This window comes from Drosophila sechellia, chromosome X (genome assembly GCF_004382195.2).
Source record: "Drosophila sechellia strain sech25 chromosome X, ASM438219v1, whole genome shotgun sequence".
NCBI classification, from domain to species: Eukaryota; Metazoa; Arthropoda; class Insecta; order Diptera; family Drosophilidae; genus Drosophila; species Drosophila sechellia.
Genome location: NC_045954.1, coordinates 1193258 through 1212144, shown reverse-complemented (window position 1 = coordinate 1212144; position 18887 = coordinate 1193258). Strand labels below are relative to the sequence as shown.

The 18887-nt window shown below is 45.0% G+C and overlaps 1 protein-coding gene across 1 annotated transcript in view; it reads left to right on the top strand.

Moving 5' to 3' along the window:
• LOC6615961 (activating transcription factor 3) overlaps positions 1 to 18887 on the top strand; it is a 32259-nt gene extending 13372 nt beyond the window's left edge. The window contains exons 2-5 of the mRNA XM_002040292.2: positions 1860 to 1909; positions 9659 to 10406; positions 10485 to 10574; positions 13669 to 18887. Coding sequence (XP_002040328.1) covers positions 10149 to 10406; positions 10485 to 10574; positions 13669 to 15141 — 1821 coding nt within the window. The 5' untranslated portion in view covers positions 1860 to 1909; positions 9659 to 10148 and the 3' untranslated portion in view covers positions 15142 to 18887. The remainder of the gene's footprint in view (positions 1 to 1859; positions 1910 to 9658; positions 10407 to 10484; positions 10575 to 13668) is intronic.

The window sequence follows — 18887 nt, the reverse complement described above, 5'->3', positions numbered from 1 at the left end:
CGCTCCCCTTTTCGACTAGATTAATGAAATTAGACAATCAGCATCGGCTGGCTACTCAGTCTCAAGTGGCTAAAGGCGAGGAAGCGCACGGCGAACGGCGAAAAAACTAAATTAAAATCACTCAATTAAATAATTTTTAATGTATGCCGCAGCCGAAAATTAACATTTTACTGCGGCAGTCGGTGTGCTGTGGAGCAGCTGTCGTTGTTGGTTAATTGCCCCGAATAGACATTAGAGCCACACAAATTGCCCCCCATTTCGAGACTCTATCTCCAGCTTGATTCCCCCCGTTCATTAAGAGAACCCCGATCGACAACATCCAGTCAAGGTCAGCGCATCGCATCGGATTGGATCGGATCGGATCGCATCTCCACTTCCATCCCATTCCGTTCCCATTCAATGTTCGATATTACGAGTCTGAATTGAATATTACCGCTGATGAGGCGGGCATAAAACACATAAAACACATCCACATGCCCATTTGCATTTCCATTTCCTTTTCCCCCCATGTTCCTGAACCTGGTGGATCGCACCCGGTCGAGAATGAGGTATTAGTCGCATCAATTACTGCTGCTGGCTCAGTTGGCTCAAATCTCGATCTAGAGATACTAGATCCCAAAATTTGTACGATTCAAATCAGCTTTCTTTTCTTTATCACAAATAAAGCTGCTACGATGAATGCCCCATATGATTGCCAATCAGTGGCCATAAGCCCATTCGTAAATGATCCTTTACGCTCCAGTCAATTCAGCCATTACCTTTTCGGGCACCAAGGGTTCAGTTAAACTTTCAACGGCATTTCAATTCGATGCGGAGCGCTCCTTTTCGGCCATCAGAGCAACAAAATTGCTGTTAATTACACCTAATCGAGCTTTTTTTTTTTGCACATTTCAATGCGAGCTCGACGCGAAAATTCGCACAAAATAACAAAAACCAAAAACCCGAAACGGCTGCCGTTGCCAGGTAGCCCAATCCGCAATCCGCAATCCCCATCCCATTGTTCGTTTCGAAAACAAATTAATGACATTAAAGAGTGCAAACAGAAAATGCAATTTTCGGTGTAAATAACACAATCGATGCAAATGAAGTAGCGGTTCCGCAGGCGATTTTGGAAGACCAAGCCAAATACAAAGTTCCAGCACACCGGGAGAATTTCTGCTGGCCACGAAAGCCAAATAAACAAATCCCCACCGAGCCGCGACTTAAGCCAAATTAATGGACAGTTGCTTTTGCTTGCCTCTGGTTTGGGGCTGAGTACCCATTACTTGTGGCCGGTAGCAAAGGGTATATGCGATTTTTGGCGCATCTTGAACAGGTGGTTTCTCCAAAAAACACCCCAATGATTGTTTTCATAATGGTTCGGTATCGGGTTGATCCAACTACAATCAGCACTGGGTGTTTCTCAGTCGAGGAACTCAGCTGCATTCGATTGCTTAGCTTTTGGGTTGGTTTGGCTTGGTTTGATTTGGCGGGGCTTATTTATATTTGTGTTTGCCTAAAAAATTGGCGCTACCTACGCGAGTTTTGTTTTCAGCATCGTTTCTTCTTTTGTTTTCGCGATGATTCACGGCACAGCCATATAAATATAACCACCCCAGCCGCAAATCCACATCCACATCCAGTACCAGTACGCATATCCAACAAGAGCGGGGGTCGTTTGCCTAATCAATAACCGTCAATCGTCTTTACACACAGTAAACACACATAATAGATGGCCGTAAGCCGCAATTATTGATGAGCCCGGCGATCCACTCTGAACCCAGTCTCTGTTTTGATTTCCATCCATGCCCCGTGCACAATCCATCGTGTACATTAGACGCTAATCAATGCTAATAGCTCCTCTCTCTGTTTCGTTGCAGCTCAGCTCAGAGCTCAGTGTGGTGCAGACCGGCGATTCTTGCATTTATTGGTAAGCGAGTCCAGCAAACGGAGATGATCAAGCCAATAGGTGCATTCAGTTATCTCTCGCTTTCTAAAAAATTTATTGCCTTACTCCGACCTTGTGACTGCTTGCATGGCTTGTATGTCGCTATAGGCGGCTGCATTTAGCATTCAGATAGATTTGTATTTGTGGGCAAAGGGCACACACAGCCTCCTGTTGGTGTTGAACAACAGACAAGCAAACCGAAAATATTGCGCATACGCACAGGCGTCACGCACAAGTCAAGCGAAATCAATCAAAGACAACAAATTTTCAGCACGCAATCAATTGGTGGATCCAAAGTTCGGGGGCTGGTTGAATTATGTGCGTCACTAGGTGAGGACGAAAGAAAGGGGAAAATCGTGGAGCCAAGGCAAATAATATGGCTACGAGTGTGTAGGTAGGGTGCATCTTTGGGGGTTCAGTTCGGGGTCCTCTCGAGACAATTGGGCGCCAGTCGAGTTGAGTCGAGTCGTTAGCTGTCTTGCCTGTCTTGTGGGGGCGACCCACTTTTCCGCCACCTCCTCTCCACCGTGCAAATCAATCAAGAAGGAGAAAATGCGGAGGAAAGGAATCTGCCACATTTTCTGGCAGTAACGCGCAATTTAACCTGTCTGTCTCTATTTCGTATTTCTGCTCACTCAATTATCATAATAGCCACGAAAGCGGGCGGAGGCCGGAATGATTATGTTGGCGCCAGTATTTCCGCCTTTTTTAACGAGCCCTTGTGTTTTGGTCCTTGTTCCTCGGTCCTCAGTCCTCTGTGCTTGGTCCTGTTAACACACCCAGCAGAAAAGTCGGACATGTGTCCATGTTGCGGCTTTGTGGCCGCCTGACACGCACAATTAAGCCAGTGTTAGTCCAAGGATACGTTCGTTCGCTATTGCTATGCTCTCAAAATCAAATCAAATAAAATCACGATTTACAACGCTTGCGCACGCATCCCGCCCCACAAATCTTGTCTAAGCTTTTTGCGGGGGAGCCAAAAGACAGGAAAACAACAAATGCCATGAGCGGTGAGATTCTATTTTCCTAGCGTTCCGAACTGTTTGCGTTGCGCCCTAATGCACTTGACCTTCGAAATTTGAATCGAAATCCAAAAAGCCATTCCCCCGTGCAACTCAAGCGAAACAACATTTGGTAACAATTTACTGACGTTTGGCTGTCTCTCTTTTTTTTTCTATCTAGCCTTTATTTTCTATCTATCTATTATCATCTACTGATAATATTAAATATTTTATATGGATATTATTGTACTTTTTTTATGTTTGATTTAGTAATGCTACTGCTCGTACTTATTTTGAATCGACCACATTTGGGTCTTCGAGTTGCCTGCCATAATACGCAAAGTTTTCATATTCTAAGTTCAACTCGGAAGTATCAATATCCAGGGCGCTTTTGCTTCCTTTCGCCAGAAGAGAGATCCCGGCAACGTCCTCGAAGGACAAAGGACACGCAGTGTCCTCGCCATTGTTGGCAGGCATTGTAAAGTTTGAGTGTAAATTCCATTAGGATTATATTACAGCACTCCGACTACACACATGCGCCGATGGCAGGAAGGCGGGAAGGAGGGAAGGCGAAGCCACAAAAGTTTCGTTTGGCCCATAAAGTAGGAGAATTCGCTTTATTATCCTTGGAGCGAGCGAGTTGGCAACGGCGCAGGGATGGGGGAAAGTTCAAATGGATTAGGGCCAAGCGCTGGCGAAGCCCCACAAGGCGTTGGCTGCTCCACTCACACGCGTGCTGAGCAAGTGGCAGGATATGTGTCAAGGACATGCCACATTTGAGAGTGTGTGTGCCTGGGACGGGGGGGGTCTTACTCGTACCCCAAGAATGACCCCCAGCTGCTCCTCCCGAGCTGGGTGCAATGGGCGTGGCCCTTGGGGCTGGGCTAAAAAACACATTTGGGACACATTTGTGGTCCGATAATTGGTGTCGCTCTTCCCTACCTTTATCACCTGTCTTTCCGATTCCGATTCTCTTTTTACTGCCGCTTCCTTTCTTGGCACTCCCCTAACTCGCACATTTGTAAATTCTTTCGGGGATTTTGGAAACCACCCGCGAAGTTTAATCGAATTAGACTCTGCACAGAAATGTCCTTCGGGCCAGGCATTCTTTCTTTCCGCTCAAATAGAGAACTTAACAAAAAGTTCTGTGTATTTATGCGCGATTCGGGAATTTCCTCGAACTCTAAACAGCTGCCAGCTGTGCAGGAATTGACCACGAACTGCCTCCTGCCTCTTGCCGCTGGACACTGCCCTCGAGTGACGCCTCTGCATTTTCAGTTACAGCGTCGCCAGTCGGAAATTTCCATTAGATTCACTCCGTAGCTGTGTATCTGAGTCTCCATTTTGGCCGTTCTCGATTGCCGTTCGCAATAAATAAACACAATAAAGACTTTTAATGCGAATTCCTTCATAAAAACCACTAAGATGACGATGAACATGAACATGATGATGACGATGATGGTGATGATGATTAGTGTTGGCCTCCGTCTCCGCTTCACAGATATATTGCTTTTGCTTTTGCACAGACAGCTGTCGCACGACCGGGAGAATCTAGTAGATAGTAGATGTATCTATCTTCTTGTTTTTTTCATTTTCCATTTTTCGATGACCGACCCAGAACAAGGTGCGAAAAGTGCTCTAAATCGCTTTAGAGGCAAAAAGCCGCCGAAAAACAAACCAAAACACACGGCAAACAAAGTAAACGCGCTCTTTGATAAAATTCCACACACAAAGAGGGGTAAAGAGTGGCCATAAATAATAATAAATAAAAAGAACACGCAAACGGCGAGCAGCAGCGATAATGTCACCTTAATCAACATAAACCGCGTCGTTGTCACAAAGTGAATTAGCTCTGGAAATTAATTAGATTCTGCCAAATCGAACATCGAATAACCGGAGACCTGGAGTACTGGCGTACTGGAGTACTGGAATACTGGAGAATACAGGGTAGCCGGAGGCAGGCGAGTCGAGAACTAAGAGGGTAGCCAACAGCAACTCATTGGGCAGATAAGATTTGCCCGTGCCTTCCACCGATAAGACATCTTCTGACACGCAGCCCTCTGATAAGCCTGATAAAAACACAAACTTTAATGAAAGCTCAGATTGCGAACGTCCTTGCAGGTACACCACGCAACTGGCGTATCTCCGCTGCACTCCAATGTTTTCGCTTATCTGGAGGGCAGTGACTAATGACGCCTCGCTCCTCAGATACTGACTGATAAATGCCCAGATACCTCTGTAGATATCTGCGAGGTGAATGTAACAGATATATGTACATTTCGATTGAAATGTCGATTCGATTCGATTCTTCTCTCCACAGCATATATCCCAATAAAACTGATATGTGTACAAGTGTGTGCGGCAGTTTTCAACCCCAAGAGTTAGACAAAAATATTTTCACTTGCCAAGTCGCTATCCTCCCCGAAATTCTGCTCTACCAATTCATTTCCATAATTTTCCATTTTCGAAGCGTTTTATTCACTTCTCTGCTGATAGTTTGAGTTTTATGGCCAGCAATACACTTGATGGCTATGCGGGAAAGTTACTTGGGGTAATATAAACCATTCATCATTATATTTCCAATACGTGGAATAGCTGCTTGAGCTGACTAAAGTCCTCTAAAAGATATCAATACATCTTAAAGATATCAGCACTAGCTGTGTATGTTTGCTATGAAACTTTCGGAGCGGAACATTGTTAAAGGGTACTTCCCTATTCGGTGCTCCTCTCATCATTGCCTTGTATCTGCAGAACAGTTTTAATATTTTTGTATTTTTGTTATTCTGTGGGTCCGTCTTTCTTTGTGGCTCCCAAAATGAACGCGTGGAACGTGCGCGGAAATGTTTATAGCTGAAATACTTGCGCAACGCGCAACCACCAACCACCAACCACCCCGCCACCACGCAACCCCCGCTGTCAGGACATTTTTGGCACGACAGCGGGACGCACTTGGAATGTGCGAAACTTCCCAGCCAGTTGGCTTTTCCTTTTCCTCATAGTGTGCGCTTAATTTTTATAACAGCTTTATGTCATCTCCGATCCCCCCTTCCCCACACCCTGCCAGCCCGTTGCGCTCTTAAGTGAATAATAAATTAATTGAATCGCCACGCGGCCCATTTTCAGCAGGGTTGGTCGGAGGAGGAAAGTAGTCCCAATCTCGAACGCTCGTCTATGGGCCATCCGTAAAGTTTTATGTTTATAGCCAAGCAAGGGTTTATGCTTATCCACACACACACAACCCCCCTCCCCAGTACCTGCAATTAGCAAACTAATCAAATTGCAGATATATACACTATCTAAATGCCTAATTACAGTGTAAATTTGTGGCCCCTCTGCGGAGATTTGCTGCAGTGACACTTAATTGGAAAACAGAAAACAGCTGACTGAGCCGAATCGCTTTTCGTATCTATCAGATAGATAGATACGAGCACACTCGCTGCGTGCTGGCTTTCTGTGGTCTTTCTGTGTTTGGCTTTGGCAACGCTTTTAATTAAGCCCGGCCAAGACAGCAGGGAAGCAAACAAAAAACAAGGCACGGAGCAATGAAAGTTTGTTTTTATGGCGCACAAACACCCTCTCGGCTGGCACAATATCCAACTACTTCCAGCTCAAATCCATTTCGGAATATGAACAAGAACTGCGAATAGATAAGGAACAACAGAAGAAGGGTGGCAAAGTTAGCATTCTATTACAATGAAGTGGAGGCCCAGCCTCCCCCACAGCATCAAAGGCGATGAATCCAAATGAAAAGCGATGACGCAGGGGAAAAATCAGGAATCAAGATAGTGTACATTCTGATTAACGACAGAATGAATGCAATCGAATCAGTTTGATTACTTTATAACCAACAGATAGGTCAAAATTGTGTATATTGGCAACATATGATGAGGTCCACTCCTCTTGGCCTTCTCCTCCCTCCTTTCCCCACTCAGTGGCTCGTGTGAAATGTGGAGTGCGACCCAGGCACGTAGCCAAACGAACCGAACCCAAACCGATAATTGTCGGTGGCGGCAGATGTGCGGACAAATGTATATACTTTTCATGTATTATAACTCAAATGCTTAATGCACTTATGCGGCGTTTTCACATCGCACGCCCCATGCCGCGATAAGTGCAGGTCCGTGCTCAACCTCCTCCGCCTCGATCATTACATTATGTATCGCAATTATGAGGTGTTATTAAATTATAACGCGTGTTGTGCAACTCCGCCGGCTGACAATTCATTCATTGGCATTCGACCGCGCTGCTACCAATCGTATGCAAATGGAATCCCAATCCAAATTCAAATACAAATACGAATCCGACTCAGTCTCTGCCTGAGTCACCCATCATCAGTCACAGTTTTGGGATATTTCGGATACCTATAGTATGTACATATACGTGACCAAAGTGTATGCGCCGATAAATTTGGAAGTTTCCCAACAATCGTAAATAAATCGAACTAACACTACTACTGAACTGCCGCAGTTGAGCTCAATTAATATGGAACGCTTTTAAATGAGAGGGAATAATGCATCGTTAGATAAGTTGATTAGTAATGCCCTCAGGAGACTTGTGTCGATGCAAATGATAGTTGAGTTATAGTGCCATAAAAACAATCAGCTATTCGCTAGAATTGTTAGAATTTGTTTTATATGTCGCCTGTTAACTTCAATGGCATGGCACTTGCTGATTGGACGAAAGATGGACACCGCAGCAGCTCGATTCGATCTCCACACGATATCTCCACCACTCGTCTGCTCTCCGGGCTTCTGGCCATTTGCCGTGCTCTCCAATCTGGTAGCCATCGATCGCCTTGGCTCGTCTGGCAGCAAAAACTCGCACACTTGAGGCCAATTGCCAACATGCCGGCCACAAATCAGCCGCAAATCACTTTATTTCCAAGTGGCAGCGAATCAGCCGAGGAATGTCAATGTGGAAAGTGCAGTTAAAAGGTTTCCGGAGAGGACGGGCTGAGCAATCCTGCTAATTTGAACAATCTACGATCTAGGGCCACGCAACGTATGCGCAATCTGAAGCCAACTAGCTTCTTATATATACTTGTGATCCTTATGTAGAAAATAAAAACGCATACGCTCTTAAGCATAGAAGTTCTCAGTTGCCCTGACCCCAAATGTTCTCGGGGAGGCCACGCATGCGCAGTTTGCTATCGATGCCGCTGATTTTGAAGTTGACGTCCGCCACATTTGGTCAAAATCAGCATTGCCAACAGAGCCGGACCCCAAGTGGAAGTGGAAGAGTCGGGCCAAATGGCGAGTTTATGTGCGTTTTGTGTTTTGTGCGATTTTTGCAATTTGCTCGACACGAATGTCAAAAGTGATTTTCGTTGCAGTAGAATACGGGGAAGAGAGCCACATCAAAGGCAGTAAGGTATTAAAAGCTCTCACAAACAACGAAAACCCGAGCCCCAACAAAAATAAAGAAACATGCGAAAGTCATAAATCATAATTCTTTATTCTGCCTACGTTTTGTTGTTCGCTGCTGACTGAATTTCGGCTCGAAACGGACAGGGGGAAAATTTGAGTGTGTGTGTGTGTGAGTGTGTGTTGTTGGGGCTAAAGGGGGTCTAAAATTTATATAGCACGCCACACACACATCAGCAAAGGCATTACCACAAGTGCACACACTTCTGGCCAAATGATAAATGGCCGAGAGACAGCAGCAGCAGCAGCAGAAAGGCAAAATCGCTCATAAACCAAATTTTGAGCGAAATCGCCTCTCTCCCCTCTCCACTCTGATCAACCCCCATCGCCGCAGAAATGCCCCCAGCCCCCCGTGTCAAATAGTTCATCTTCGAAGTGGCACAACAAGTAATTGGGGATGAAATAAATTCGGAGAAATTTCTCTCGAATTACGTGGAGGAGAGTCTATGAATTGCCACATATGTAGATATTCTATCAATCAAGTGGATTGTTGAAAGGATTCGCATTGAAACGCTGGCGCAACTCCATAACGCTAATGATCCATCAACCCTTCAATCCACCTTCGTACGGTGATGAGTTGATTTTGATTCAACTACGAGTATAGTTTTGAGATAACAATACATCCAGTTTTATCGCCCCTATTTAGGGGTTATCGGGAGTCAAGCGAATTCATGGATGATTGCCTTCAATTGCATTTCAATTCCGTTTCAATTGCCGCCGAGGAATTTCGCTGCAATTTCTCCTTCTGCTCACCTTCACCTCGCACAACCCGAACGGAATGTGTGTGTCACCCCTCGAACGCCACCCCCTCACCCTACCCCCTGGAAATTCTAATTGTGCATGCACATACATGCGTACATACATACATATGTACATATAGATACAGATGTAGACATATTGACACCCTGGCACCCGATCTGTATTGGCTATATGGCCAGTGGACCTGGTCTCAATTAGCCGATTAATAGCTTAATTGAGGCGTATGTGCGAGTATGTGCGCGGGGGGTTTTTCGGGTGCGTGATCAAACACGATCAATCGTGATTTGTAAGCTCGATCGCGTGTCACGCGCTTCGCCGGTTCCCCGGTTCGCCGAGACTTACATAAATCAATTTAGCCGAGTTTATTTTATAATTTAATTGCTTTTGTTTACGTTGACATGGTGCACTCACGTTCGCGGGTCTCTCTCTATCCACACACATGTGCTCATATGTACATATGTGGATACATATGTATATCCACATCATACATTTCTCTCAGTCACACTCACTGACTCTCTCTTTCTGTTTTGTCTCTGTGCATTTTGCAGATTCGATGCCGATGTGAAGGGAGGTGCCGGCTGTCCGACGTTCAACGCATTGCATTCGCTCGGCCTTAGCGCTCTGAGCAACAACAAAAGTCGGGGATCTGAACCGATGGAACCGATGGATCGACCTTACTCTTCTGCCGCCGGCCCCCTAAGAACCCCAATCCCAATCGAACCGAAGGAAACAACACTCTAGACAGCAAAGACTCTTCGAGTTTGACATGTGATAAGCAAAAAAGTGAAGTGTGTGCCTCTAAAATCCAATATATAATATATATACAAATACACATAGACACAAGAGATATATAGAACAAATAACTTTTGAACAGTCCAACAAAACAAATGCAACGCGTAGGCCTTTAACTGTGATTTAACAATACATACATAGCAAACAAAAAAAAAAAAAAAAAAAAAACACAAGTTTGTTACGATTAATTTTAGTTCGGTTTAGTTTTCGTTTTATTTACCGTGCGTGCAACCGTCGACGTCGACCATGTTCAATTCCAACATACCGGCCTCCTCGCTGCTGAGCATCGACAGCGGCGGCCTCCTGATGGGCGGCCATACGCCGAAGACGCCAGAGATCCTCAACTCGCTAATTGCCATGACCAATCCGCTGGAGAATTTTAGCTACAGTTCGGCAGCGGCGGCCGCGGCGGCAGTTTCCGTCGCATCCTCATCTGCATCCTGCAGTGCCGCCTCCACGCCGGTGGTAACCGTGCGCCACTTCAACGGTCATCCCAATGGTCAGGTGAGCGATTTCCCCCACATCCATCGTGTGGATACATGGCGTATACTTAATGTGCGTATACTTTATATGTACTTGCAGTCGCACTCGCAGGACAGCAGTCATTCCAGTTGCTCCGGATCAGCGCTCGACTCCCCAGCGGGCACGGCCACCACACACAGCGTGCAGCAGGTAAATCAATCAGTCTTGTGAAATTAAAATTAGTACAACCACCTGTATTGCTGGTGAAGCATTGCTGGGTCCTTTTTGCCGGGAACATTCACACACATACAAACATAGTTGGAAGCTCATATATATTTCTCAAGCACACAGCGCTCGCTCATCTACCGAAATAATACACAAAATGCGATGCAAAACGTTAGGAGATTCTAATTTACGAGAAATTAGTTGAAAAAAAATTAAAAAGGCGTTGCGATGCCTCTTTCTTTCACCCGGCCGTTGCAGCAATTAAAACCCGCGCTGGCACAACGCCTATAAATTCGTTTCAAGTAATAATCATAAATCACATTTGCACACACGGATGATGGTTAGCGAACGGCGGTGGGTGGAGGGAGGAGGAGGAACCGGGGCTTATATAGTCTATAGACACCTGCCAATTATTGCTAGGTGCGGGTAGCGGAAGGGGAGCGGACTAGGGATGCGTTCGTTGCACAACGCAGAGATCGGTTCGAATCGGCGGCCTTTAGCTCGTATGTATGTGGAATTAATCGCTGAAGTTGACACCACCGCAGCAGCTACGTGCCTCATTAAGGCCAATGTCAGGCAGCCAGCCAGCCAGCCAGTCAGTCAGCCAGTCAAGAGTAATTCGCCCCAATCGCACTGAGACTCAGATTCAGCTTTAGAGGCAGATTCAGATGCAGATACTCGAACTCAGCGCCGCAAAAGTGAAATCAATTCTCGCTGCGTCTTGCAATTGACGCCCACTCAACGCCGAAGCTCACGTCGGTGTCATACGGACGGACAAGCATACGGACAAATGGACAAACGGACGGACAGAGCAACAGTCCAATGGCCAGTGGAGAGTGCGTGGGTCGATTTTGCACGGCAGAGTGTGCTGCGTGGGCAAAACAGTCATCGAATAAATGAATGAATGAATGAATGAAACAGGCCAAATTGATGCGGCCAGATTAAAGCCAGATTGATGCTACAAGTGCTTGTGCATGATTCCGGTGAACTGCGTTGGGGGAAAATTAGTGAAAAGCAAGCAAGTCTGAGTTGGAAAACACAACTCAAAGTTAGAATAGTAGTGGTGCACCATTGTACTAGAAAATGTGTTCCAAGGCCTTTAGTTTCTGTCTGCTTCTTCAACGTTTCTTCAAACCTTTCGATGACTAACTTTGCGAACTTTGCCTCATTGCAATTCAAATGTAGCAGGGGTTTTCGACCCCTAGTTGAACCCCGAAGAATCGGACCGGACCCGGACTCATTCAAAGGTTTCCTGTCCTCTCTCTCCGTGTGTTTTTCTCTTTTTTTGCGCACGCCAAATATTTGCACAAATGTTGCCGAAAAAGAGGGGCAAATGTGAAATGGGGATAAATAATAAGAACGGCAAACAGAACGAGCGAGAAATGTGCAAAAGTGCAAACAAGCCAAACAAAATGCAAATTGCCAGCCCGAAAAATTGGCTCTTTTATGCGTTTTCGTGTGAATTTGCGACTAAAGTTGCAGCGATGCGAAGTGCAAAGAAAGGCTCGGTCGTTCCGTAGGCTCTTTCAGAATGCGTAGATACAATATTGTATATATATATATTTATATATATCTGTACGGACTCTTTGACTGAAGCCGCGACCTGTGTGCCGTCCATTCCCGATCCCACTTCCATATACATACATCTCCATCCAGATTTCCCCCGGCGCAATTGCACAATTTTCCTGCAGACTTCGTCCGACTTATTGAGTCGACGGTGACCATATGACCATATGACCATATGGTCATGTACTGGCTCCAAGTTGCCAGCGTCTTGGATTTTTTGGGCGGAGAAGGGGGCCCGGCGCATGCGATTATTATGATTTTGTTTTGGATTTCGGTTTCGGCATTCCTTACTTGTCGCTTTTTAAACACAAAATTTATTTATCTGATTTCTGGGTCAATAAATATAGCGCAGCGTGCCTAAAATTCAAATGGAACCCGATGCCGAAATGCCGAGAAATTAACAGAAGCGCAAAGGCAACATTGAAAAGAAGGGCGCGTTCAATCAGTGGCATCCGAACAATTTCTCAAGCAGACAACAAACAGAGTGCGCAAAAAAAGGGGAACCCCGAGTAAAAAATACGAAAGAAATAAACACTACACTTCGGTCTGGTCGACAACTCAATGACCTGCTGCATAATTCGCTAGCTTCGAAAAATGCTTTTCAGTAATACGCAGGATTGAGTAGTTGATATAAACATACTCGTATGTAGTGTAAAAACCTACCGACGTAGCTCAGCTAGTTGTGCAATCACTGAGGATAAAGGGTATTTCAGCAGCTGATATAGCTGAGTGCAGTACGCAGTCAGTCAATCAACGAAAGTTGACACAGTGCGCAGAGCAGAGTGATGACCATCTGTTCCTGTCTGGGGCCGGGGACCTGTGGCTAAGGGGCTATGGTGCTCCTCCATAAATGGAACTGGCCCAGTGCAGGCTGGATATATCGAGGTTACTTCGGTTTGCGGTATTCGGTGTTCAGTTTCTGTTTTCGTAGACCCACCCACCACCGCTTTCGTGAGCCCAATCGAGTATGCCGCGTGCACTTGCCTCGGTACAGAGAGCGCTGAACACTAAACTTTCTGGTTTCTGGGCGTGGTGATTGTCGCAGATTTCTATCTGTTCGCTGTAATACTTATAATTCATGCACAACTCGAGTGTCCCCAAACCCCAAACCCAAAATCCAGGTGCCAAGCCCTAAGCCGAAGCGCGAAAAAGGTTGCTTGAGTAAATCACCGGGCAAATAAACAAACAAACAATGCTGAAAAAGCCGCTTTAGATAATCTCCTCCCGAGAAAACGGACCGCGATTCGTCATATCTTTATATCTGCGTCCAACTCCCGATAAACTGTGTCGAGCTCTCACTCGGAAACCTCAGCCAGATCACGGGGAAACTCGCACAGATGGCAAGAAATCACCGCACAAGCCAGACACTTATTTAAATATATCTTTATCTTTTTCTAAGTTCCAGTTATCATAAATATATTCCACAATTAGGGCGAATAAAATACGCTGTAGCAAGGATATTTGGTCGTATTTGACTTTAACTTACTCTCGAACTACCTGACTTTCTTTGCAGACCTGTTCGCGCCTGATCAAGGAGGGCCTGAAGCTGTCCATCCAGAGCAAGCGCAAGCTGTCCACCTGCGACTCAAGCTCCGGATCGGAGCAGCCGCACTCCAAGTACTCGCGACGCAGTAGCAACCACAACGGGCACAGCGGCAGCAGCAACAACTACAGCGGCAGCATGAGCAACGCCAACGATTTGGACGACGACTGCGAGGAGTCCAGCGACGACGACAGCGAAACCAAGTCACAGCCGAAGGGACTCACTCCGGAGGACGAGGACAGACGGCGAAGGCGCCGCGAGCGGAATAAGATTGCGGCCACCAAGTGCCGAATGAAGAAGCGCGAACGCACACAAAACCTGATCAAGGAGTCGGAGGTCCTGGACACTCAAAACGTGGATCTAAAGAACCAAGTGCGTCAGCTGGAAACCGAACGGCAAAAGTTGATGGACATGCTGAAATCGCACGGATGCCAGCGAGCCGGAGGCTGCCAACTGCCCAGCCAACTGCTCCAATCGCCGGCCCAGAAATATCTCAGCGAACTGGAACTGGAAACGGTGAGCATCGACGGTCCCAACTCCGGTAACAACAACCAGCGGCTGCAGAGCATACCCTCGATGGCCACCTTCAAGTATGGCTCAAAAACGGCGGCGGCCATGGCCCAACAACTGCCCACTGGCTACTGCAAGCCTTCGCCCAGCGCCCAGGAATTCGAACACGCCGGCTACCAGCAGCAGCAGCAACAGCAGCCACAGTCCCTGAATCCCGCCGGCAACAACGTGGTTGACCAGCAGCAGGCCAATCCCAGTCCCAGTCTGCTTTCCGACTACGTTCCCAACTGCGACGGCCTGACTGGCAGTGCCAGCAACCACCCCAATCACCACAACAACAACAACAGCAGCAGCGGCGCCAGCAACAACACCAGCAATAACAACAGCAACATCAGCAGCCACAGCAGCAACGCCACTAGCAGTACAACGCCCACCGCCACCAGCAGCGCCATTGAGTTCGTGAAGAACGAGCTGGTGGACTCGCAGAGTCCCTACACCACCGCCCTCAGTGCGGAGAGGTTCTTGTTCGAGCCCAGCGATGGCTTTCCGGACATCAAGCACGCCTGTGTTTTGCCCTCGCCCTGCGGCATCAATGGCCTCAACATGGCCAGTGTAGTGAACACGAACGGGAGCACCGGCAACAATAATAACAGCCACCATAATAATAATAACAACAACAATCACCTGATGGACTTCCACCAGGGCCTGCAGCATGGCAACATTGGGGCCGGAGTGGGCGTTGGCGTCGGAGTTGGTGTGGGAGTGGGAGTCGGAGTGGGCGTGATGACGCCCTACGATGACGAGCAGTTGCTGCTGCTGAAGAATGGATGCTTTGCCACCGATCTGCTGTCGCAACTGGTGGAGGAGGGCGGCGAGTATGTCGACCTGGACTCAGCCACTGCCTTCATGAACAACGGCAGTTGCCTGGCGTGAGGAAGGGCGCCGGACAGGGAGCGGGATCGAGACCGCGACCTGCTGCTTCCAGCCTTCGAACAGCCAAACACTCAGCAACAGCAGCAAGCAGTCCAATACCAGGCCGGGAAGGAAGAGCCACCGGCCAGTCCACAGCTTGATGGGCAGGTTCAACTCGAACTCGAAATGGAGCTGCAACTCGGAGAGGAGCAGGATCCGGCTTGGACTCATGTAGACTACTGGTGCTAGAGCATCATCATCCACACATTAATGTTAATCTTAAACGCCACTCATCGACTAGCAGGAGTACAGTAAAAAAAGCCGCAGTTCCCTTCAAACCCCAACAACCAATCCGTAGCGCAGATCCCATTTCATTCAATGCGATCCCTGTTATCAGTTATATAACTAAAACTTTCTTTCTTTCAAAATCAAAGCCAGATATTTTTTCCTAGCCTACAACTTTCTTACATAGAATTGAAAGCAGACCACAGATAATTTTTTGAGCCACTTGCTTTTCGGATTCTTCTGTCCTAAGCAAACTTTAAGTCGCTACTATTCAACACACGCAATCCAAGATCTTCCAATAGCAAAGTTCCCCTCAAAGGTCTGGATCCCGCGATTCAATCAAGGACCACTCGAATAAAATCCCCAACCCGAGATACATCCCCGCCCCCAAGAAACCCCCATACCTTGATCCCAAGTCCGCCTGGAGCCGGCATCCAGCCTGTGGCTTGACTACCTCATGAAGCAAGAAGCAGAAACAATTAACAAGTAACTATCATTAAAGAGCTGTAAGGAGTAAGGTGTAAAGAGCGTAGAACAATGGACAAAAGGCAGAAACAAAAGCAGAAGCAGAAACGAGAGCACACAAACACACGCGCAGCGGTGAAAGAAACACAACTGTACATAACCAAATTTTTATACATTAACTAGGTATATCGATTAACATTCCATTGCAAGCCTGCGAGAAAAGCAAGTCGAGGGAAGAAGAGCAGTAATCAACTGCTAGCAGTCACATCCGCATCAGTAATTATTAATTTTAATTTGTTCGATTCTTTCAAGCATACATAGATTTGTTTGCTCTTTGCTCCCATCAAAGCCTTAACCATTACATATATTAATATGCTTATAAATGTATAAACAATCGAGAGATTAGAGAGAAATATTCGAGATGAGAAGCAAAAGCAGTAACAGAAAGAGGAAGCCCATGCGATATGACGTTTGATATTTTTTTCTAAAACCTAGGCTTAGTCAGTGATATACCCAATATGTATATATACCGCATATATATACAGACTTATATATACATTTATGAATTTTTGTTTTTTTTTTGGGTCCATAAATCGTAAGCTATGTTTAAAAAAATAAGTAAAATTGCCTTACTCAAACATTAAATCGACAAAAAAAAAGATCTTTAAATTGACCACTAAACCTAAATTACTAATCTACACTTTGTTAATTTTTTTGCAAAACTAATCTATATATACCAGAACAACAAAATATATAAATATAATATATATACAAGAGATATATGGAGAAAGAAGAAATGTATTATTTATAAATTGGTGGAATCGAAGACCTTAAAGTGCTGCTAAATTTGAAACTTTGCAACTCCTTCTAACGTGCGCCTTATTAAAATTTTGTAATTTATACTATATACATATGGTAGGAAAAGTCGAGGGATATATATATGTATATATATATACAAGCGTGTACTAAATCGAGGTTAAACTTATATTTGTGTGTTTATTGCTTGATTAACGAGATATATACATAATTATACACAGATAAAGCAGTTAATTATATATACAAGTGTGTGTACAAACAGCTGTGAACACCAAAAAGTGGCCTAAAGGAGAATCCAAACAAAACCCAAACAAAAGTAATTCCCCCAACAAGTGCTTTGAAATTATTTCGTATTTGTAATTGCCTCAAGCTGAAAAGAGTTAACCAACGATACCGATAAACGATAAGCGATATAAGTATATCTATGTTAAATACGCAAACTATTTATAACATGTAACGAACCCGATGAGCTTGTCAAGCTTTTTGAGCACCGCCTTTTTCTCTAGATCTACCAAGTCTACCATAATGTTATGTCACCACGATACTTCTCAAATAACACTCAAGAATGCGTGCCTAATTGTCCCAATTGTACGATATTCACGCATACAACCGACAAAAAGCCTTTCCATTGGAAATGAAACGTTAAGATTAAAAATTGTATTGAGCATACCTTAAGAAAAGTTTACCTCACACACACAGAAACACTCGCACACAACACGACACAACAAACACACACACACATAGAAGGAACCCTAGAAAATTGTAGGGTGGGACTTCGCTCGCCGACAATTGATATTACATACAATACGTTCAGCTTCCAACAAAATTACCCAAAATATACAAAAACAAAAAAAAAAAAAACAAAAAAAAAATACTTTAACAAAGTTTTAACAACTCAGGTCAGGCGAGCGGAGCGCTGCCATGGTTGCCACCACATTCGATGTTAAATGTAATTCGTAACTGTAAATGTTAACTGTAATTGTAATGGCAAAATGCAATCAAGTCCACGATGTTAGCCCCGCTTGTAAAGATTATTTTATTTATTTTTGTATTATTTCCCAAGTTGTTCTTTGTTTTCGATTAATGTTCTCTAATATATATATATCTAAAATATGACCATAACGAGTGGCGTTTCAGTTCTTGAGTTTTGGGATTGGGGACTCTCTTCTGCCAGCAGCTGAAATAATAGCGGAAATATCCTTTAACTAATAGAGCATTGTAGGAGTAGATCAACATCACTGGAACAACATAACACCACCATCCATCGCTCTCACCCACGCAGGACTCATCGATTCTTTAGTGGCGCATCTGCATTTTCCCCACCTTGACCTTGACCTCGACCTCGACCTCGAACTCTGACCTTGACCTGGGCCCGGACCCTCATTCTTAGCTTTTAGTTTTAGGTTACACAATCTTTTTTTCGACGAAAACTAAATAACTTAAACACAACATGCGCTACAAAAGTACCTGGACAAATGTAACGATACACGATAAACAATAACAATAGATCAGTCTTTGTTATTACATTGAAAAACGAAATCGATACCCGAACTCAGCTGCAGGCAGAAACGGGAAACACAATCCAATCCCCATGAAAACCCAAAAAAGCCCCGACAAAAAGGTCCGTTTAATTGTATAGCTCTAGGCCTATAATATATTCATGTATATTGCTAAAGATATTGATATAATTAATGAAATTTAAATGTGTATATGTCCCGCAAACCGCAAGAGCAAACAACAAAGAAACCTCCCACAAACTGTGCTAAAACAAACGTAAGAAATAATAATACTAAAAAAAAGTGTCGGGATAGTCTAGTTGATATTTGTGTAATTTTGACCAGAGCAAAACTACACGAGAAATAGATCTAGCTGACTAACGATGTGAAAGCCAAACAAAAGGATCAAGAGCAAAACAGCTAAACTGCAAAACAGCAAAACCGCAACGAAGCCCAATCAATTCTATGTGTAACAGAAGGATAGTTGATAGTCGATAATGTTAACTCTCTCATCCCCCAAGTCCATCAATCCATACACCGTGTGTTTCATGTTATTCCGTAGCCTACCTATCTACGTATGTATCTCTAACGCTCGCTGTATCCACATATATCTGTATCTCTAACTGTATCTGTAAACCATCACCGATCCGACCACAACCGATCACACTCTAAAAGAACAACAATAAATTCAAGTTTAATATTCAA